Genomic DNA, 24,271 nt, shown 5'->3' on the forward strand with positions numbered 1-24,271 from the left:
ACTGCTTTGATGCTGGGTGCCACCAGTTTGCAAAACTGAGCAGAGAACTTGCGTATGCCAAGGATTGAGCAAACATGAAAATGGGTGTGGCTTTATGCTAAGTTTAGTTTTTATACATCACGATGTGTGCGTGGAAACAGGTGTACACAACATTTTTGTGCATGCGCACCGTTTTTACATGAGGCCCCTGGTCTGCTACAGTGGTGATTCCAAGCCACTGGTGTTCTTCAAATCTGAAGATGGTAGCTGAAGCAGGACAATAACCATGTCACGGTAATTTGGTGACTATTTTTGGTCAAAAAAAACATTTATTTTACTGATTACTGGTTGGTGTAGGATATGTATGAGGACAGTGTGACTGTGGTGAGGTGTGTGGTAGGAATGACAGCCTGGTTAAAGGTAAAAGTGGGATTATATCAAGGATCAGCATTGAGCCCTTTCATGTTTGCAATAGTGATGGACAGGTTGACTGACAAGGTCTGCAATGGTGATGGACAGGTTGACAGAGGAGGTCAGACAGGAGTCTCCATGGACTATGATGTTCCTGGATGACATTGTGATCTGTAGTGAGAGCAGACAGCAGATTGAGATGAACCTTGAGAAGTGGAAGTACACACTTGAGAGACAAAGAATGAAAGTCAGGAAGACAAAGATGGAGTAGATGTGTGTAAATGAGAGGGAAGGTGGTGGAAGGGTGTGACTTCAAGGAGCAGAGTTGGTGAAGGTACACAAATTTAAATATTTGGGTTCAACAGTCCAGAGCAAAGGAGAGTGTGGCAGAGAGGTGAAAAAGAATGTTCAGGCAGGGTGAGCTCGGTTGACAAGCATGACTGGAGTGATTTATGATAGAAGGGTACTTGCAAGATTGAAAGGGGAGGTCTATAAAATGGTAGTGAGACTAGCTATGTTTGTATGGTTTGGAGACGTTGGCACTGACAAGACAGGAGACACAGCTGGAAGTGGCAGAGTTGAAGATGCTATGATTTTTGCTTGGAGTGACGAGGGTAGACAGAACTAGGAATAAGTATATTAGAGGGACAACACAGGTATGACAGTTGGGTGATGAAGTGAGAGAGGCTAGATTGAGATGGTTTTGGGACGTGCAGAGGAGAGATGAGTGGTACATGAGGAAAAGAATGTTGAGGATGGAACCACCAGGTAAGAGGAAAAGAGGAAGGCCAAAGAGGAGGTTTATGGATGTGAAGAGGGAAGACATGAAGGCAGTCGGTGTGGCAGAAAATGATATAAAAGACATGGATAGATGGACATAGATGATGAGCTGTGGCAACCCCTAACCAGGAGCAACCGAAAGAAGAGGAAGAAGAAGAGACGAAAAACATAGAGAAAATGCAAATTGTTTACTAGAATTTTCACAAAGGACATGGACAATTATAGTAATAATAAAATCAAACTCTGTTTGACCAAAGAATTAAGTTGTACTTATAAAACATTGCAAATCACTAAAGCATAGTATATGCATAGCTCTACCATGACAGGTTGCTAAACAATATGAAAAGTCACTCACTGAAGCAGAAAATTAAAATGTTAAACTAAAAAATGTCTCAAAGCATTACAACTTATAATTGAAAGTCTACTGTCAGTTCTTTTATTTTCTTTGGCTTCTTTGTGACTTCTGCTACACTTTATACAGACACTATTCATTATGGTAAAACAGTGGGTAGCATTTAATTCCAATCACAGCATAGGCCCTACCTTTATGGAGTTTGCATTTTCACCTTTTTAGCTGTTGTAATTTTCATGAAATGGAACTTGGAAAACGATCATGTTATTCCCTAACATTTGTCATACATAATGTAAAAAGCAAATTTTATTTCAATGAGTGACTATTATGAAAATCTGGTGAATGTAGTATTCTTTAATGCAAATTATAGGATGTCTGAATCCACGACACTTGTGTATCATGAATGCTCCAACATAAAGCCCATCTTTGTTTGTTTAATGCTCTCTCAGGGAGGGACCAGTCTACAAGAAAGAAAAAAAATACATATGGCTCCACACAATTCTTGATGTGGAAACTAATAAATAGCAGTACTCTTTTTCTGTGTGCTTCTTGGAACCTCCTCGTGATGCTGTTCAAATATAATAAATATAAGTCAAGAAGGCGGGGGGAAGTATTGTGTCTGGGGGAATCCCCTTGGAGTTTCATATGTGCTCTTCCAAATATATTGTAGCACTATTTTATTTTCATTTTTTTATTGGGACATATAGCCCAAAATCGGGGCTGGTCATCCTAGTAAATTCTACTGACTGTGAAATACTAAATTATTATAATCTGCAAATAATGGAGCTGTGAGGGTTGGTTTACTGTCAGATTAATACTGAGTAAATGTTTATTTACTCTTATGCATAAAGTCACAGGGTACTTCGTTCATATCTAGATAACCCTTTGTTTTCGTTGCATGTATGTTATACTTTTGCAGTAAGGAAAATCATTTTACTTACCTGTTACAACTTAAAGCACTGGGATAACTGTGATGCTGAGGCACTGGTTCTCTTCTGTTGTGCTTAAGCAGCTGAGAAGATTTCATAAAGCAGAAGCAACTTGCTAATGCAGATGTTTCCACGCATGCCAAACTGGATTTGCTGATTGAGGATTGTTATCCAAAGAGGCACAGAAGCATCCAATAACAGTGACTTCCTACCCTCATAACTAGTCTGCTGATGTTTCATGAACTTGTATTGGGGATCTGTTTGGCATCAGTATTAGCTATCAAAGGTGAAAAAGAGAAAATATACACAAGTTGGTGTAACTACTGTGAATATATAATTGAAACAAAATACTAACTCTTAGTTTAAGCACAGAACATCTCTCCCTTTTAAAAACAGACTAACTCATAAATTCGCCAATGCTTTTCAAAGGGGGATTTTGAAATTTTAAAAATGTGTACAGCTTTTAAAAAAACTGAACGGTTTTGACAAATTTCCTTGAAGAATAATGTGTGCCATATTTCAACAAAATTGGTCCACAGCATGGGGACAGACAGACATGGCTATTGGAATATGAGATTCATGCATTATTTGAAAATGCACCTAAAATAGACTGAATTGACAAATGTGTCAAAGATCTTAGTAAATTAGTAAAGTATTTAAATAAAGTAAACAATAAGTGTAACTATTCATTATCTATGTATAAGTGGAAGTGAAGGCTGTGTATAATAATATATTGGAGGATTTTCTAGTATTCACATTAATAGGCTTTGTGTCCTAGCAAAACATTGTTTTCTGTATGCAGGCTGTATAATTCTTGAGTTTTATTACCTTAGATACTCGCCTATTAGTCGACCTCGCAGATAAGTCGAGTGTATTGTTTAAGCCAAAAATTATGAAATTTGTTATGACCCGCTATAAGTCGAGGGTAAAGCTTGACAGCCTATCAAATTCTTTGAATTTCATAATTATACCCAATGTACCTGGGCCCAGACTTTCAACATTTTAATCTTTGAAGAATTTTAGTAAGCCAAAATTAAAACTCCAAAAACATTTTTATTCATTTACTTAGTTAGAATATTTCAATTAAATTCGTATTCAAATCCCTCGCATATAATAAAGTGGCCCTAAGTGTCTTCTTCAAATCCTTCAAAGTCTGACTCTTGTTGGGATCAGAGCTTAAAATAGCAGCCTGACATCCCAATTATACTGAATGTGGGATGTGGGTGGAGTTGTCAGGGTTTTGGGGGGTGGAGTTTTGGGATTGAGTGTTTGTTGACGGCGTGGTGAGGCTCTTGTGTTTTTGGTCTCTGTTAAGCGAAAACAGGCACCTTAAAAAGAAGGAGATAATAAAGTCAACCATTGAGCAGTCAGGCCTTGTGTGTCACTCCTTGCTGTAAATTAGGAGAAGGGAACTCAGGGACAGGGTTTTACCCCAGAGCACGTTGCTCTTGCCCTGAAGCTTCACACCACTGGACACAAAGAAGGAGAAGCTCCCCTGCGTCACCCCGACCACGGTCCAGAGACAGGCAGGAAAGGTAACACTGGGGGCTCATCCAGGATTATTCCTGCCAGCACTAGTGAGTGACACGAAGCTTGTAAAACTGAAAGAAAATTGGTGCATTCTCTCGGTGGAGTGTGTAACTAGGAAACTGTGAATGGCGACAAAACTAGGGGTAGACGCTGACCTGGAAGCAGAGTTTTCCAAAGCCACCCTTTCGTACAGACGGCGTGGACCGAACTCCGAGAACATGCGGACTCGGTCGCTATAAAGCCTGAACTGTTTTGCGAAGAGTATTACTCGGCGATTCGACCGCACACCTCCGGTACCAATCTGTTTATTTCGTATGTAACAAACGAAGATACTTATGACAGCGGGATTGAGACCCATTCATTGATATTGCGCTTTAAAATCCGGTGCACCTTATGGTCCAAAATACTGTATGTTTCTGGTTACCGCCATCTACTGGCAGCTAATGGTATGTTTGTTATCCAAAACCTGCAAAAGCTAATGCTCAAATTCAAGTGCGGTATTTCACAGTTTAAAGAATTATGTAATGAAATTAGTGTTGCCCCGTGGATAAGTCGACTTTGTGTTTTTGAATGAATTTTAAGGCATAAATTTTTCGACTTATACATGAGTATCTACGGTATTTCATCTTTACATTACTAGATGATTAACTGAACTCATTTCGACCAAGGATTGTTATGTACAACATTTACAGTGCTATTCAAAAATAATGTTCTTGTGGCATTGCCATTTTGCATTGCCCTGCAGCAGAAACAAGAAGCACACTGTAGTTTTTCCTATTGCTTGGTGTAAACCATATTTTATGCAATAGGCTGAAACGTACCAGAATTAAACTAATTTAAAATATTCTTTTTGTATAAACCTGTAAATACACTACCAGTCAAAAGGTTTAGAATGCCTCAATTTTTACAGTTTTTCCTCAAATTTAATCAGTTGAAATGCAATGAGTGACCTAAAAAGGTGAAAAGATAAGCAGTAAACTGCCAGAGGTTTAAATTTAAAGTTTAGGTTAGCAAAAACTACAAAAAGGAAATTTCTGAATATTACAAATGGGCCTTCAGGAGGGAACAACTAACATGCTACAACCTACAGGTACTTGGTAGAAATTAACATAAATTAAGCCTTGCAAGTTAAAGCAAACAATTTGCACAGGTGTCCAAACTTCTGTTGATTACTTAAAAACCCCCCTGTCTGTTTTAAAGCAGAGTTGGAATAGACTGTGTCACTATACCCTAGAAAGTTGTAAATTCCAGTGATAATGGCAAGAAAATGGAAACTGGTAAATGAAATGAGACAGAACATTATTACCCTTAAAAGTATAGGCCATTCATTTAGAGAAATTGCAAAACAAATCTAACCTAATCTTTAAATTTAAACCTATAGCAGTTTATTGCTTACCTTTTCACCATTTTAGGTCATTCATTGCATTTCACCCAATTAAATTTGAAAAAAACTGGAAAATCTGAGTTGTTCTAAAACTTTTGACTGGTAGTGTAGGTAGGAACCAAAATTAATCTGAGACAGAAATTAATAAAAGCAATAAAATTATAAAATGGAATGCATTCAAGTATAATTTACTTTATTAAGCTTCCTTGTAGACCACACATTTTAATAATTAAAAAAGCTTTGTTTTTCATACTGTGCTTCCATGTTTCATCCCTTTTCTTCAAAGATACAGTACACTGAATCAAATGTAAGCTGTTTCTTTAAAAACTTCATTAATTAAGGTATCATGAATAGCAATCCAAGGCATTTTAAAATCAATTTACTGTACACAACCATGTTATTTATGACAACATAAACTGAATTATGTGATCCAGTGGAGTTTAACCTGCATATATGCTGAAGGAAACCAATGAAGGGACTGATGCAGTGACTGACAACATACTAAAAACCAGCATGTTTTGTGGTCAGCTTCTACTCATATTTTTCAAAATTTACGATAAAAATTCCTTCTCACTTTCCTAGTTCTTTTGAAAATTAACAAGAAATTCCCATGCATACAGTAGTTCTATACCTATGCCCCCAGTGAATCTTATTGTCAGCATCTTCACAATATATGATAGCTCAATTAAATGTTTCAATTACGTTATAATTTCAACAGCAAACAGACAAATACGGTTGCAAAAGTATGTTTTTTAATAAAAATGTTCTCTTTCATCACTGATAAAATAGAGTACTGACAATTAAACTGTATCTGAAAACACATGAAAAGAATTTGCTTTATTTTGATCTGGTAAGTTTGCCAAGCCAATACATTTTTGGGTTTGGTTTTACCTATGCATTCCCTTATGCATTAACAAAATTATCAACTTTAGACTTCTCAAAACTTAAACTATCATTTGATAGTGAGTTTTACTACATATAATTACTGTTTTAAGAATGTTACTGTTGAGATGTTACTCAATACCAATCAAATAAGCATATGTTCATCTACAGATAACTTAATAGTGCATTTACATGGGATATTTACTCACCCATATATCAGACAAATACCATAATTTCATAAAAAAATATTTATAAATATGATACAAACCACTTTCATTGTCCGGTAAACATTTTTATATCAGTTAGAAGACAAACCACTTTCATTGTCTGGAAAACATTTTTAAAAGCAAAGCAGACCCTCATAAAGGATAGTTTTAATAAATACAATTATAACAAATTGTTTCTTTGATTTTTCAAAATACGAAAGACAATGCTATAAATATGATATAAATAAAGGTTCATGTGCATTAAAATCTTTTCTACATTATTTGCAATTGTTTTTAGCTGCCAGCACACTTCCAGAATGAGTTTTTTTAAATATATATATTGGTAATCTTTTTAGTTAATTTTTAAAATATTTTATTATGTTTCTCCATGCCACGGAAGAAATTACAGCCAGTTCTACATTATTTAAACATTTGTATACACCAGATGAAGGCTGTAGGGTGAAAATGTTGTGTCTCCAATATTCTTTTCTCTTTTTTCATTGTGGGAAGAACCTTCACTTATTACTTCTTAAAAAATTAAGTCAAATGGTTAATAGAGAACCTCAATGGATTAAACAAGATATGACACCACAAACATAAGCTATATATTTCAAAGGCAAGTAACAAAATGTATAAATGGACAAAGTACTCTAACAAGAATACTTTTGAAGAAATAGGCATTAATATGTATTTTTAAAACATTGATTTATAACCCTTCTGCAGATTATTCTTTATTGGAAGTTCTACTACCCACATGAAGTTTGATGTGGCCCAGGACCTAACTTAGCCTGTATTTTTAAAGAGTTCTAGGATCAGCAATTGAACAAAAAAGTAATATTTTACGTAACAGATGCTGCAGTTGTGTTCTACAACTGAGTATACTATGAATTTCCTCCCATTTTTCATCATGTGTCCTTTACTTTACAATATGCTATAGTGAGACCCAATCATTTGCAAGAGACCCAAATACTACACTTGGTTGGATTTTGTCATTAGGTGCATTCCTTACATGAAATTTCTGGAAGTTGTACATAAGTTTTAAAGAGGCCTTTCTGGTTTTGAAAAGAAACACTACAGAAAAATGATTATTAAGTGAGATGTACTGTATGCTATATGGCTGTGAGATTAGACCAATGAAGAAGAAACATTGAGGAAAGTTAATACTAAGATGGCAGAAACTTAGCAGCTGTCTGAATTTCCACAGATGACAAGGAAGACAAGTCCAGAGTTGACACAAAATAGCTCGTGTAGTAAAGACAAACATGCTGAGGTGGTACCATGACAGTTAAAGTGGTCAGGTGGAGAGGGATGTAAAGAAGCACATGAATGTAGCAATGACATGAGAAGAATAGGATGGCCAAAACCACTGAAAGTGAAGGAAGAGAGCATGTAGGCCAACTAGGTAACTTTAGCTAGATCAGGATAACATGCATTAATTAGGTTAATAGCATTATTTTATTAACTGGGTAATAAATTAAAATATTAACATAATGTTTGCTTATGTGTTACCTATGTACTAATGATGAAAGCCACTTGCATATAACACTAGTAAAATTTTTAAAAGGGTAGAAAAAACATAGACTTGTATAGTATAAACATGCATTTCTTCATTTTTCTTTTTTCAATTTGTATCCGTACAATATGCATTTTCTACAAAAAAATAACATTTTCACAATTAGTGATTCATTTTGCACGAGTGAAAATTGAATATAAAGGGAAATACCTCAACAAAGCATACCTTAATATTTATACTATAATTATTCATTGTAAATAACATTGTTGAGCAAACTCCTTACAGTTTGAAAATACTATTTTCTGCAATATTACTAATTGCACTGTTACAGAGTTTGCAGTGCTTTACAATTAACTAAAATGCTGCCAGAATGTACAGGAAAAATATGCTCGGAGGCAATTTACCATTTCAAGAGAAAACCTGGCTTAATTAGATTTTTTATACCTTATGAATTCAAAATGACATTGCTTCATTTTTTGCTTTTCCAGCATATTACAAAATACACAGATGTATATCGATAAATAAATTACTATATAATTTATGTAAGCAATTTTTGAAAACCAGACACAAATGCAAGCAATCTGATCGGGGCAAAGTTTATACATCTTCCAAGTGTCCACTAGCTTCTTCATTATAACTGCTGAACTTAACTTAAAGTAAATATTCCTATTGTTAATAAAAATTAAAAAATGAATCATGTGGTGTGGTTCACACTGTATCTGTCTTCTTTCTGTCATTAGTTCAACTGGAATATCATGAAAAGGTTTCGGCTCTATATCCTGATTTGTAAAATATGTATTGCCCTGCTCTTATACCATAACAATCTATCTTTTCTATTTATTTTTGGAAAAACAGAAAATATAGAAATTGAATACATTAGCATAATTTAGGTATAACAAAAGCTAATCTTCATTATGTATCAATACTAATCACAAATTATTAAGTTGATAAAGGCTTGATTTGTGCCAAAACAAGAAACTGCTGCACTTCCTTAAAATGGCACACTGAAACCTTTTTTAATTATATAGAAAGTAAGTAGTATTTAATCATTTTTATATCCATTATGTAAATTTTAAATCAAACGTTATGTCAAACATAATGGAATTATTTCCAAAACGTGACCTTAAGTTAAAATAAATATAATGGTTTATTTGATATAAAAATAGTAATAAAGTTTGTGTGTGCATACAAAACGTTTGTATATTTTAACTTAACAAAGCATATAATGAGGCCATAGAACAGCTGAAGAAAAATGACTGGGAAAGGAGGAAAAAGGTATTGAAAATAGGAGGGATAAGGAGACTATATCCATCACCAGACAGTTAATGGAACTTAACAGATACAGTACATCAGCTAGATTTAACAGGGTTGTAATTCAACTTCAGATTATTGTAGTAAAATGTTTGTTTGCTGTGTGAGAGGCAGCAATACCTAAAACATCTGACAATATGGAAATCAGTAACTACTTCTATGCACACTGCATTGGATTTATTTTAAATGAAGATGGCTTAGTTAAAATAAACATTTTGAACTGTCTTAGAATATTATTATATACAATTCTTGATTATTTAGTGAAGTATGCAGAAAAGGCTAAAAATTAAACAGGAGAAACAACATTATGCAAAGTGAAACAATTATCTGGTACTGTACATACAATTCAAAGCATTATTTTTGAATAAAAATATTACATACCAAAAGGATCCCTTCTGCCTTATGATCACAAACAATTACAACTGTTAAAGTATAATCAGAAAGTTGCGTATAAAAAATTCCCATGCTTTCACAGCCACAGAAGCATAACAAAGTTTGTTACAAAAGAAGATTACACAACTCATTTAGCCTTGCCTTCAAAAATTACAAAAGATGTAATATTTTTTGGGTATTGCAGTGCCAATACTCCACATACCAAAGAGTTAAAATACTACTACATATTCCTATGTGATAAGGAAGATGCCAGCCTTTAATCAAAGGTTTCTAATATGTATAAAAAACCAATTATGCTCTACACAGCTTAGTAAATATGAAAGGGAATTTGATGAGCCTTATACTGTGATGGTAAGCACTACTACCTCATAATTCTACGGTGCAGATTTTAAATCTTGCAATCACTAAGATTTCAGTGGAGTTTGCATGTTCTTACCTTTCAGCAGGGGTCTCCTCTCACATTTTAAAGGATGCAGGTTTAGTTAACTAGTATCTTTAAACTGATACTTAATGAGTAAGTGAGGGTGTATGTGTGTGCCTTCAGATGGACTGGTGTATGATCCAAGTTTCACTTCTAACCTGTGCCTAATACTGCTGGGAAGACTCTGGTGCACTGTGATGCTATATTAGAATATGGAAATTCAGAAAATAAATGAATAAATAAAATAATTTACTAAGCAAAAAAGAAGGATTAACCACAACAACACTAGAAAAACATGTCAGTTGGAGGAAGTGTCTATTTTTCCCCAAAATCATTTAAAGTCAGTATGTCACTGATACTATATACAGTTAAAGAAATAACCTGAACAATTGACAATATATTAACACTGAACATGTGTGCGCAGCATACAAACCATTAATAATAAAAGCAAGGAAATCACAGAATGTGCTTAATTCTCATATAAAATTCAGCATTTATAAAAATCCATTTCCATAATATAGTTCTTTACACAATTCTGGACTTTTGGCTTTGGCTTGCTGTGGCATCAGATGTCAAATAAATAAAAAATCAGACAGTTTTCAAACATTGCAGTCACTACTTCTTTCTTGAGGTTGTCTCATCAAAATCAAATATGTAGAAAAGGAAGCCACTCCTATGTGAAAGGTTATTTGCCAAATATTTCTAGGTCCATATAAAAAAATATTACATAGAACAACAAGCACAAGTGCAGTAAATGTCAGAAGGTTCTTTGCAGATATTGTAAACAAATACAAGTAGCACTGGAAAAAAGAATAAATAGGTTAATAAATATATATAGATGTGTGTGTGTATTTTATATATATATATTTTATATATTAACAATTTAGGGAAAATTATACATATAAAATATGCTAAATAAATTAATGGGGAAAAAACAATTCTAGTAATAACATAAAAATGCCAAGCTGATGTGAAATAATTCATAAAGAAAAAAAATGTGGCAACCAATAATTTATGTACAGGATATTAAAACAAATTACAACTTAGTGGAGAACACGATAACTATGAATAGCAAAATTTTATTTGAAAGACCCTGATGAATTTTTGCCATATAGCATTAGCAATCTATTCATTTTACCTGTATGAAAATACAATAATTTGTTCATGGAGATGCAAGATTACAAATTAGTAGCCAGTAAAAATAAAACTAAGAGAAAAAAAGATCCTCTAAATACATGAGTTACTGTAAACCACTCTGCTAACGTGAAGGCCTAATTGATACAGTGCACAGTCACTTGGATTGTGGACTATACCAAATACAAATGCAGAAATATATCTGAGGTAGTCGATTCATACATTAATTTTAAAATTAAGCTAATAATGATGTATAAATGTAATTTTTTCAAGGTTTTCCCTATAGATATTGTTGCTGAATGCTAACATGGTTACAACATAATTTTCAAATAATAACGAAATCCGCTGTAAGAGCATATGGGATAACACTGGAAACAAGTGACAGGTTTCAATCTAGTGGATTAAATCCAGTTTTTCTTGCTTTCCTTATGAGGTTTTAGTTATATTCTGTAGGCCAAGCACAAGTGAGTCAATTTAACAAGATGTAGTGTTTCAGATTTTGTTACCCACATAACCTGGGTAGATGTATTATTACATGAACTGCAAATCAGATTCCTTTTATACCTAAAAACTAAAATGAATACAGCAGACTTCTGAAATTATATTCAAAAGTACTGCATGAAAGCCTCACATTTGAGATTATGTCAGACTAAAATGAGAATGTATTTCTATATTTAACTGATACTTTCAACAGACTATATTATGACCCATCACTATAGAAAAAATCCATGAAAGAATTCAATGGCAATAATTTGACAGTAGAGCTACTTAAAACAAAAAAAATGGCATGACAGGCACTTAACAGCCAAAGTAATCATAAATCCCAAACTAGAAAATACTCTAAGACAGACATATAGATAGATGGATAGAGTTACCTCATTTACTCCTAGGGGAAATTTAGCTATATGCTTACAACTTGGGAAAACCAAGAAATGTGAATAAAGTACTCTCTTGTAGAGTTTTTTTTTAAGATAAAACCATTAATTCAATCTTCACTCACCTGACACACACAACTGAAAAATGCCAAAAGAAAGGATACAACATTCCATAATGCTTCAGTATCATCCTTAAAAACAGCAGATAAAAATGTAAGTAAATGAAATATCGTTACATCCTTTTACCTTACAACAGTTGTCACAAGATCAGATAATGGAACAAAGAATACAAATATTGTTGCTTAATAATTCAGGTTAATAGATGTAGTACTAGGGTGTTGTACCGTGTTAGCCATTATGAATGTAGAGAAAAGCCAAGCAAAATGACACCTTTCATTGGCTAACTAAAAATATTACAATTAATAGTTGAATTAATAATTAATAGGTTAATAGATGAAAAATGTTGCGGCAACACCGAGGTGGAATTGGTGGCACTACTGCCTCACAGATCCAGCACTCTGCAGGTGAATTATCTATCCAGCCATTGCCCATATGGAGTGGAGTTTGCATATTCTCCCTATGCCAGTCTGAGTTTTTTCCCTAGTCCCGTATAAGTGATCGTGTATATGATTGGGCCCTGAAACAGAATGGCATCTGGTCCTGGGAAGTTTTCTACCAAGCACTTAGTGTAGCTGGAATAGGCACCAATATCCATTCCACAACCCAGAACTGTATTTATCAATTTTGGAATGTTATGAACAACAAAAATATATATCTGACACATTCCATCAATATGACAACATCAAATATTTTCTAATTGTTTAACAAAGTAAAATATGTAGCCATGTCGTTTTATCTACCGTATTTCTGAAAAAGTAGACTGCTTTTTTAACAACTTTGCATTTTAATGTGCTGAAAATACCTCAATGTAAATATGAAAACAGTTACAGAAAAAATACAAATTAAGAAAACAGAACAGTCTACTTCATCAGCAGCATAAGAAAAAAAATTACACAGAGCAACTTAACTGAAAATAATTTCCAATAAAATCAACTTCAGTATGTACACTGTTAAAAACAAAAGATGTAATCCCCAGACTTTGCCTCTGAACCATAATTTTTATTCCTTACTGTAAGCCATATGCTATACATAGCAACAATCAAGATCCAATTTCCAAAAAACAATAAAAACAAAACAACAATACCATGCAGTGAATCTCAAAAAAATACTTACCTGAAATGTATTTTCAATAAGATGAACTGCCCGAATGATGTTTAAAGCTGCACACATGATATTGAGAACAAGGGAAAGTATGCCAAGAGCTGTCACAGGCCCCAATTTTTGATTCTGTGCTAAGCAAGATCAAGCATTGGGAGAAAATATTTACTAAAAACTCATTCAATTAAATAATATTATAAGCTTTGCAAACAATAGTCTAAGTAATCAACGCATGTTAAAAGTACAGTTACTCTTTGAAAATACTAATTTATTAATCCCTTTTTAATTCTAAATATATTTTAAAATATTGGAAATCTGTTGCTAATAATCCTAGCAAGATAAAATAAAGGCATCTCTACTGTATGTCTGTGTATGTACAGAAGAAAATGTATGGTGTTCATCTCCACTATTCCCTATGTGGTGCACAAAAAGGAAGGGACTCTCCATCTATTTAGATTTGAGGATCGTACAATTAATTGTTCCCTAGGGAAGACAAAATTTTAAAGTGTCTTGTATTTATAAATCAAACATACAGTATGTTTGAAAGATTCACTAATGTTCCAAGTGTTTGAACGTTATAGCTTTCACTGTAGTTCAGTGGAGTGACACAGCCTTTTTTGTTTCATTTTTGTACTGGCAATTTAAATCAGGTGACAAGTGTCAAACTAAGTGAGGCTTCTATTGAGTGGGTTTGGCTGTAATTAAGCCTGGCTGTATTCAATCAACTGGTTCTAATTATCTCTTTAATTGAGTACATTCAATTAGGGGAAATTACTAGTTAAATTACTATCAAAGAAGTTTCACTAATAAAATTTTTGGGCATGTGAATGGGTAGTAAGCCTTATTCAGGACTGATGAGTATTAAAAATGGGCAGACTAATTGTAGATTGGAATTTATATGGGTATATATGTTCTTTTCTTATGGGTTTCTGCACATAAAGGCCTTGAAGAGAATGAAAGGGTTGATGGTATGGCTAAAGAGGCTGTAAAGTCTCAATTAGTATAGCCAAAGATAAAGCACTGATAAAATCAAAAGTTATTGGTTTGTGGAAAAGCTTATGGAACAATGGGAGGCACAGTGGCGCAGTGGTAGCGCTGCTGCCTCGCAGCTAGGAGACCTGGGTTCGCTTCCTGGGTCCACCCTGTGTGGAGTTTGCATGTTCTCCCCGTGTCTGCGCGGGTTTCCTCCGGGTGCTCCGGTTTCCTCCCACAGTCCAAAGACATGCAGGTTAGGTGGACTGGCAATTCTAAATTGGCCCTAGTGTGTCCTGCGGTGGGTTGGCGACCTGCCCGGGATTGGTTCCTGCCTTGAGCCCTGTATTGGCTGGGATTGGCTCCAGCAGACCCCCGTGACCCTGTGTTCGGATTCAGCAGGTTGGAAAATGGATGGATGGATGGATGAATGGGAGTAAGGGGAGGCATTGGTACAATATTCATAAAAATGGTACACTTGTAGGAAAAGGTGAAACAACAAGAAGTTAAGAAATAATTCTGACAAGTTTAAGAATTGGACACACCATGCTAAATTATTCTCTATATTGAATAGGAAAATATGCATCTGAATTTTGTTGGTACTGTGATCCGCAAGAAACAGTGGAACAGGTAATATTTCACTGTGAAGCATATAAAGAGGAAAGGATACAACTTCAGGCAGCACTTGAAGAAATTAGTAATTTTACTTTAAAAGATTTAATTAGCTATGAAAATAACTGTAGCCCATGTCATAGAGTAGTTTATCAGTATTTAAAATCTATAGGGCTTTATGGGTTGATTTAGTTTGAGTTCTAAACTGAGGGCTTTTTTTCCTGCATCACACTCTAGTCCAGTTGGTGGCAGTAATGCACTATCAGTGGGTCTTCCAACTGCCATAAAAAGCCAAAAGAATAATAATAATAAGTTAAATTACTAGAACCCTGTGATGTTGGATAACTTTGGTCATTAGATACATTACATTAAAATGTGTTATATGTTCACTTTATCTAAAATTGGTTTTGGTTGAACACATCAAAACACTGAAAAGCAATAATTAATGTATGTAATGGAGGTTCTTCCTTACACACTATTAGTGTAATAAACTGAAGATGATCAAAAGCAAGGAAAAACAATACCCATAATTACAATGTCAATCACATCAAACAGAAATAAGTCAATATTTAGAACTGTAAACAAATGAGACATATATACAGTAAAGATCAACTGTAGTCCAAAAAGAAATACACAAACTACTGCAGATACTCACATGTTTCTAAAGGGTGTAGGATATGCCCATTTATAGTTCCATTACTAAAAAGCAAATCCTCTGGCATCAGAACTTTTGCTGGTTTTCTCCTTAGGTCTTCTTCAACATCAGCCAGACTTACTTGTAGGGATGGCTTCCCATGGTGACAATAGTGATGCTTGATCTTCTGAATAACACTGTCTATTATTAACAGAACACAAAAAAGGTTAAGTACTAAACATAATGTGCATATATTGACATGCGTTACAAAAAAGGTATCACTTTTCAATTTAGCCATGAATGTAATACCATTCATCCTGATAACATTGGATTTGTATTTTAAAAGCTTATGAGTAGTGGCATAGCTGAGTAAGTGGATGGAGAAATGTATCTTTTCATTTATTTTCACATAATAATGCAGTCGCTAAACAATGGCCTATAATTTTGCTAAAGACATTAATGAAGACAAGTAATAAGTATAACTCCACCCAGACAATCCTAATCTTATAAACTATTATTTAATGATTAATGTATGCAAAAATAACTTTACCAGAATAAAATGAACTATGATTTCTCCATTAAACTATTAAAAAAATAGAAAAATAATTGTTTGTTATAATAATATATGTCTTATTCTATTAGTATTTCCCTATTTGTTACAAAACAGTATTTTTTGTCTATACTACTATTTTGAGGTTGAGGATGGGAGCATGCACTGATACAGTGCATTGCCACACCCACCACACAACAAACCTCCTCAGAATCCCAAATTAGGACCCAAGCGCAGCCGTGCAACAGCTGACACCTCAACATCACACTAGTTGGAATTGGAGCTGTGATATGTAATGCATTACTTTGACTACATAACTTTGGGCACAAGGCATCCCCAATTAAAAAACAAAGGATAAAACGAATAAAAATATTAGGAAGGAAACAAAAACAGTGCTAAAGTAATCAGTTGAACAACCATTCACCATATCACACATATAGAACACACTACCAGTCAAAAGTATGGAAACACACAGCAATTTTCATGTTTTTGATAGAAATCGATACATTTTTCATCACGATAACATTAAATTGATTTTTAAAATAAAGCCAAAACATTACTAGTGTAGACAATGGCTATTACATCTTGAAATGACTGATTTTTAATTTATTATTCACATGTGACTGTGAGGCCACATTTTCAGCAGCAATTTCTTTCATTAACCTGTTGATCAAGTACCTTGCCATATACTCAGTTAGTCAAGTTTAAATGGTAATTAGTTTTATGGAAACCTTTGTAATTATATATGCAACCCTGAAACCTGTTATTCTTGAGTTGCAAGATAGAGGCATTCGTAAAGTTCAGTTTTGGTTTAAAAATGGCCACAATGAAAACAGTTTTGTCAAGAAACATGCCAGCCTATTGCTTTTTGCAGAATAAAGGTCATTCCATGTTACAAATTGCCCAGAAACTGAAGATTTCATGCAAACATGTCTACAACTATCTTGAGAGAGGATGGCAAACTGAATATAACCACAAAAGAAAAAGAAGAGGAAGCTCCATATACACAACAATGTAAGAGGAAAAGTACATCAGAGTCTGTAGTTTGAGAAATAAATGCCTTACAATTTACTATTTACAGTATTTTCTGTCCAATGTCTGTGTTCTTCCCATTTTAATCTTTTCTTTTTATTTGCCAGTTTCAGATATAGTTTTTTTCTTCGAAACTCTGTATCCTAAGCCAGTATCCCCTGATGTGTCTTTTCAGGGTGTACTTAACCTCCTAACCCTGATCACCCAAATAAAGAAGATAAGACACACTTTTCTGGAAATGTTCCATAACCTCTTATTGGGAAGTGTGGATTCTTACTATGACCATGTTACCCTTAAACTGTTCTAATACATGTGAGAAGGACAACAAGATTATATTATCACATGCAACTTTTAATACTCTGAAACTGAACACTAACACTCTTCAATCCTTGTCTGTCTCTTGATAGCTTATGCATGACAGTCAAGAAGAGAAGAGGAAATAAAAAGGCAGTGTTACAAGTGCCCAACTTGCATTTTAAATTAATGTGATTTTATGCCAAGCACCAGAATCCCATATATGTTCAATATTTGCAAAATGATGTATTGGCAGGACCAGCCAACAGCTATGGACTCGAATGTATTCACATAAGGTCAAACAATGCTCCACAGTAACGATAGATTCTGCATTTACATGTACCATATGTTTCACTGTTGGCCAGAGTCCTCTTTCTAGCAGTCTTACTCTGGCAGTAAGACCTCTGCAGTGGCTGAAAGTATTAAAATTGTTTGATCAAAAATTGGAAGGTTTAATTAAGACAGATTTATCTCAGAATTTTCCATTTGTGTGCTTACTGCCTGCTTGTATGATGTGTAATACTTTAAGTTAACATGCACCTCTTCTGCAAGACACCATGCATCACATCACAATACAGAATCAGAAATCTGTTCATCTTTTCAAGGAAAGGGTGTTTTTTTCAATGTTTGTATTTGCTTTTCACAACGGGAAACCTGAATATAAAGAAATCTATGCTAATACTCAAAGTGCTTTGCTTACTAAACCATTTTAATATGCAGTAGCTGGACTTTCACCTTAAATGGAAGGACACTTTTAACTCAAAAAGATTGATGCTAGTAAGAACTCAGGTCCTTAGCTTAAATCACACAGACTTTAAAACAGGTCCACATTTCCCACTTAATCATTTCACAAAACAATGAAACCACTGCAATTGCATTGTGCCAGTGATATCTTAAATTTATACTGATTGCACCGTACAATGATTTGAATTAAAAAAAAAAAAAAACAACAGAGTGGCTTTATATTGATTAATGTATATTTTTCCCTATTATTGTTACTAGCTGATTCATCTAAAATGTTCATTTATAGCTAAAATGTTTAACTGCTTAAAACTGCATTGCAAACATTTTGTAAAGTAGAAACTAGTCCAATGGTCAAAAAGATTTACTTGGGGCCATAGCCTATTCAACAAAATTTCTCAAATTTGGAAGAGATGCTTTCATCAGCATGCACATTATCTGCTATAGTTTTATTTATTTTAGCTTTTAGAATTTAAAACATTTACTAACTCAAAATATAAACACATACTAACCAAATTCTAGGAATGGATATGGCCTTGAAGCCAATCCAATTTCAATGTTGTTATAAGAAGAAAAAAATTCCCATTTGATGTCTTCCAGGAAACAAAAAGCCATTGCAGTAGGGATGCTGCTGGAACAAATGACCATAAAGGCAACACCTTCCAAAGAGGCAAAGCTGTAAAAGAGAAGTACACCTAGCTTCAGCATTAATTTAGCATACAGTGACTCAAAACAAAGAATAGTTGCATTGTTAAGCAAATTAAACTATAATTTAATATTTACATAACTGCTATAAAATGCTTGGAGCCCACAGTGGCTAGAACTGAAAATACTATTAAAATAGCTAATTTATTTATTCATTAATTTTCCAGACCTGGTTATTCCAATAAAGGGTCTTAGGGACCAGAGCCTTTCCCAATACCTTCATGTAGAAATAAAGCCTAGATGGAACACCAGTGAATCACAGTGTCAATCATTCACTTATATGTGCCTAACAGCCTAGTTTAAACTTATTGATTAGTCTAAAACCCATATCTTTATCATGTAAAAGTAAACCAGAATGACCAGAGAAAACCCACACAGACATAGTACTAAGGAAAGACTTGAAACCAGCTTATTACTGAGTGAATCAATGCCATTAATAAGTCAGTCTGCTCTAGTAAAAAAGTATGCAGGTGAAAAGTAACGAATGTGATCAGATTTATGTTAAGAGATTATACAATATTTAGTTTTGTGTTAGAGCCGACACTGACAAAATCTACATTTATTTAAGATACTGTCTTGACTTCAGGTGTATGAGAATTTTTAATTTTGAAGGCAAGCTGAAAATATTGGAAATACATCATATTTATTGTAAGAAGTATAAAATGAAAATTAAAAATACATTAAATGTTTTTTTACTTCTATGAAAGTTCTTGGAAGGCTGCAGTCAGAAAGGAAGAAAGCAGGGAGAAAAGGAAATGAGATTGGCCCCTGATGCTTTTGGCTGACGCTTGCTTTCTTTGCATTGATATATTTTTTAAATTATGTTGTCATTGATTAATACATATGATGCTACTTCAAGCTGTGGCACTGCCTGCCATTAACTACACATCGTGTGATCTAAATATTTACAAGTGTACAACACTGAATTAAATGAATAAGTATGAAGAAGTGATTAGCTTGTTTAAGGCAAGTATTAATGTTGTGGAGTTAGAGTAAGGCTACATTGAGAAAAACTGGAAAACCTACTACTTTCAGCCAGAGGTAAAATAAAAATTAGACAGGCATTTAGAACTAGTTATAAGCTCATTTGAAACATGAAAAAATATTGAAAAATATATCTCAATTCATATTTACCATTACTTTCAGTCTAATGTATTTTGCAGCAATTTTAAAGATGTGGTGACTTTTTGGTGACCCAATCTATTGTTGCTGTTTTTCTGAGAGTTAATTGTAGGGAAGTCATTTCACACAAGTACTGTGTTTGCTTTAAATATGCAAAATATCTTTTTCCTTTAACTGCAAAAACAAGTCTGTCCACTTGGTAGAACTGATATCCTGTTTCAGTGAAAGGCAGCTATGAAATTCTAAAAGGTCTGCACAGAAGTGTTTCAGGTAGGAGGCTACAAATGGAATCACTAACTTCTTGGTGAAAAAACACCAATTGTCCTTTAAAGTATTTAAAGAGAGAATCATTTTGATATATCTCTTGTCCCTACGCTGTAACAAAAGTGTGCTGGACTGATGCATGAAATCTTTCAAAAATTCAAAACACAGCTGTTTGAGTGTACTTTCTTCTTTGCCTTTAATATCTATGCAATTAATAAATTCCCTCAAAAAGATTTGTGAATTGCTCTAGGACCAAGTGCCATGACAAAGAAGTGACATTACTGTCCAAAATATATATATTTTATTCACCTTAATAAAAAGATAAGTATCTGTCTGTCAGTCTTGTTGCTATGTCTCTGCCATTCCATAGAATAGCACAAATGTTAAGACTGCTTTTACAAATCCCATACCAAATGGCATATAACAGAGACCATGTATTGTGTGCTGCACTGCAATTGTTAACTCTGAAGTCCACATTGATTACTTAGATTTCAACCCATCTTAGATGGGTAGCACAGATAGTTCAAATCATAAATTCCAGCAGCAAAGAAAACTGTCATTGTCGGGAACACAATCCTATTTAAGACACAATGTTGCAAAAATATACATTAGGAAAATTAGAAGTAACCAGGCAAACTAACTACATCCACCATATTTAACTTGTAAGAGAAAACCAAAGCAACCTGAGGAAGACTCAGGAAAACAAAGGCTATTCATTCAAACTCCACACAGAGAACACCTAGAGCTAGGAAATTAATGTTTTTTAATGAGTCATTGGAAGGAGCTGGGTAAAAACACTGACATAAAGTCATGCATTCAAACCTTGTAACATCAAATGTGATGTAATTAATTATGTGTGTGTAAACGTTTACATGCTGCCAGTTAAGTATTAAATTGTTCCTGCTGAATTAGGAGCTAGTCATATACGGTAATCAAACATGAGGCAGCCAATTTTAACACTGCGATTGCTCACAGTATTTTTCACATAATTACCCATTGAAAATACTGAAATATTGGAAATATTAAAATTTTTACTACATACTGGTTTAGCATTTCTCCAATAACTTTTATTTTGCTAATTAAGAGTGTAAGGCAGCAACGTCATTTAATAGATTTTTTTTTTTTGTTAGCCTGAACTGGTTTTAACTAATTAATAATTAGATAAGGATGACTGTGCGGTGCTGTCTCTTGGAAGCTGGACCGGAATCCTGAAATAGCCATTATCCTTGGAATTTGAGCATTCCCACCATGCCTGCCTGAGATTTTCTCTGGGTACTCCAGTTTTCCACTCACATCCTCAGACTTAATCAATGGCTCTAAATTGTCCTTGTGTGAGTGAGCATGGGTGTGTACACCAGAAAGGAACCTTTCAGTGGCTGGTTCCTGAACTGCACCCAAAGCTGCCAAGACAGGCTCTAGCCACCCATTTTTCCTTAATTGGAATAAGAGGCTCTAAAATGGGTGGTTGGAAAATTAAAAGAGAATAAAAATTGTCCTGCTGGTATGTTGTTTTAAAGTGCTTTACAATCTGGTATAAAAAAGACATTTTATTTAAACTACACAAATTTCTGCAGATTTTGTTGCAAGTTATGTTCAAGTTACATTTATTTATCCATTGTCTAAACCTGTTTTTTCGCACTATACTGAAAAAATATTTTGGCTTTTTAAACCTTACAACAGAAACAACTTAACAAGAGTTACTTACTATATATTAAGAGTGGTTCCTTTCACAATTCCTCTTTCTGGACATAAGGTTAGTGATTTTGATAATGACTTCAGCTGCTGTTTGCGCACCTGCAACTCCGTACTATGTTCAAAATCTGTTGAGGCTGAAAGTGGCAGCCCGTCCCTTGCCCGAAAAATGCATGCAAATAGGATCAATGACATGGTCTATGAAGAAATTCATGTGGCCACAACCTACAATGAAAAACATCACATTTTGTGTTTCTTGCATATTGAAAAGTATAAAATAGCCTCTCGCAATGCAACACACTGGAACGTGGTGTTGACTGACATGCAATTGCATTATTTGTTCAAATATTGACAATGGAAAATTACAAGAATTTCCTTTTGCTGTCTGTTGAGTATCTTTCTAAACAAATAGCATAATTTGGAAAAGCCTCATCAACAAATGTCATACGGATAATAAAAAAAAGTACATAAATCTTTTGAACATAGTTTAAGATGGTAAAATTAACAATTTTAATCAATGACACAGCAGTAAACATTTTGTATAACACCACATCTCAGTTTAAATTATACAATGTTCAAAAAGTTTTTAATACTATTCTTTTACTGTATTGCTAGACATTTGTTATAGAATAATTTTAACACACTCATATGAGATGTATTTGTTACATGTTCAACAGCTTTGCACCAGTGAGAAACAAAATAAAGTATCCCTTTCTGAAGTAATACAAAAGCGTCTGCTCTTGCTGTCCACTTTCATTACAGTGGAAGGAACACGTATTTGATATTCAATACATGTATAATATTTTTGCCTTCCTCGAACAGGCCAAAGACATATGGGTTAGGCGATCTGGCGATGCTAAATTAGCCTTTGTGTCGGTTTATGTGTAGGGTTCACTCTCTGATGGACTGGCAACCTATTGTTGAAATAGGCTCCAGCTTCACTGCGACCCTGTGCAGTTTAAGCGGGTCTGAAGATAGATGAATTTTGATTAGTTGTAATTTATAAACTGACTTGCATAAAGACCGCTGCAATTAAGGAAACTCACTGAATGTGCAAAACGGTCTCGATCACTGCTTGACTTTGATGTCCCTAAATCTGTCACTGCTCCCTTTGTACGTGTACATCATTTAGAAAGGGGTAACAAGCTAAATAATGGAAACGGATTTTAACCTTGATAGGGCATTCATGTAACACAATTTTAAATGATAAAGGCCGGGATGACTGTTTTATACAAGGATAATGACAAATTTCACTAAATATGTATTCCCTTGTGCTTTAACATTAAGTGCTGACTTTTAAAAATGCGTGGTTAAAACATAAATCGATGCTAAAAAGGGCGTCTTCCCGACATGTACTCATTATTTTGCTAAGGTTAAATATAGCATGATTTTATTAAGACTGGTGTGTCTTACATTTACCTGGATAATCAGGTGATTAACACTGACTGCTTGTATTAACAGTAATAGAACATATCATCTGCCTGCAAAGTTTAAATAATGCTGTTCAAAGAGGTATTAAAATCTTGAGGACGGTAACACCTGTCCTAACTTTCCCATTTTCAGCATTGTCACTTTCTTACCTTATTATCCTTGTATGCATAATTTTGGCACTGCGCTTAAAATATGTATAAAAAGCGTACGTATGAGTTATCGATGCAATTTTCTTTTTATACGTGGCGCACTCTTCAAAAGATCTTAAAATCCTAATCGCTCTCGATTGACAGTCTGAGTCTTCTCCTCCTGTGTTGACAACCGAGCCGCAGAGCATTCTGGGAACTCAGCAGTTACCGCCCATCGGCGTCTCGACGTTCACCTCTTAAAGTAACAGCAGCATTTTGAAAAATGAGTCTTTCTTAGAAAACTGAACGCGTTGACTTTAAAACGTACTTTCTAGCACGCTCTGGTCATTTCACTGCGTGGTGGCAAACTTTAAACCTCAGCTTCCACGGTGGAGGTTAAGTCACCACAGACGTGTAAGGTGCCGAACCAAAGTACTTAACGTATGCCTTGCTTAGAGAAATGGCTCCCATTAATGAAAATAAATGTACTGTATGTTCAATCAAACTAAACACAATATGAGGGTGGTTGGTAATGTAGTAGTACAGGGGTTTTCAAACTTGGCCCTGGGGATTCTCTGTGGCTGCAGGTTTTTATTCCAGCCTGCTTCTGTTTTTAATTGGACTCCTGGGCTAATTAAGTGAAATGTTATTTCCCAGATTCTGTATTTTGGGATCAATATAGGAATTAAAAACTAAGTTTGGTTAAAATACTATATGTGAATAATGCATTTTTTTCTTTGTAACTATATTTTCAACTTGATTTTCATTCTACTTTT

At 34.3% G+C, this 24,271-nt stretch overlaps 1 protein-coding gene across 1 annotated transcript; it reads right to left on the minus strand.

The window, feature by feature from the left end:
- Positions 1 to 6,095: 6,095 nt before the first annotated feature.
- Positions 6,096 to 23,711, minus strand: sec22c (SEC22 homolog C, vesicle trafficking protein). Its single transcript, XM_039753683.1, has 7 exons — positions 23,517 to 23,711; positions 21,950 to 22,161; positions 18,666 to 18,829; positions 15,558 to 15,737; positions 13,334 to 13,452; positions 12,226 to 12,291; positions 6,096 to 10,891 (listed from the first exon to the last, which is right to left on the minus strand). The coding sequence occupies exons 2-7, from the start codon at positions 22,129 to 22,131 to the stop codon at positions 10,691 to 10,693; spliced, it is 912 nt and encodes a 303-aa protein (XP_039609617.1). The 5' UTR covers positions 22,132 to 22,161; positions 23,517 to 23,711; the 3' UTR covers positions 6,096 to 10,690.
- Positions 23,712 to 24,271: the final 560 nt, after the last annotated feature.

The sequence above is a fragment of the Polypterus senegalus genome, chromosome 5 (assembly GCF_016835505.1).
Source record: "Polypterus senegalus isolate Bchr_013 chromosome 5, ASM1683550v1, whole genome shotgun sequence".
Classification (NCBI taxonomy): Eukaryota; Metazoa; Chordata; class Cladistia; order Polypteriformes; family Polypteridae; genus Polypterus; species Polypterus senegalus.

Bases quoted from the DNA above. Each gene is read 5' to 3' on its own strand.
- sec22c (XM_039753683.1), bottom strand. From the start codon at position 22,131: ATGTCATTGATCCTATTTGCATGCATTTTTCGGGCAAGGGACGGGCTG. The intron at 15,738-18,665 runs GTTAGTATGTGT...TGTTAATAATAG, and splicing joins ATATCCATTCCTAGAATTTG to ACAGTGTTATTCAGAAGATC. The intron at 13,453-15,557 runs GTGAGTATCTGC...GATCTTGCTTAG, and splicing joins CCTACACCCTTTAGAAACAT to CACAGAATCAAAAATTGGGG.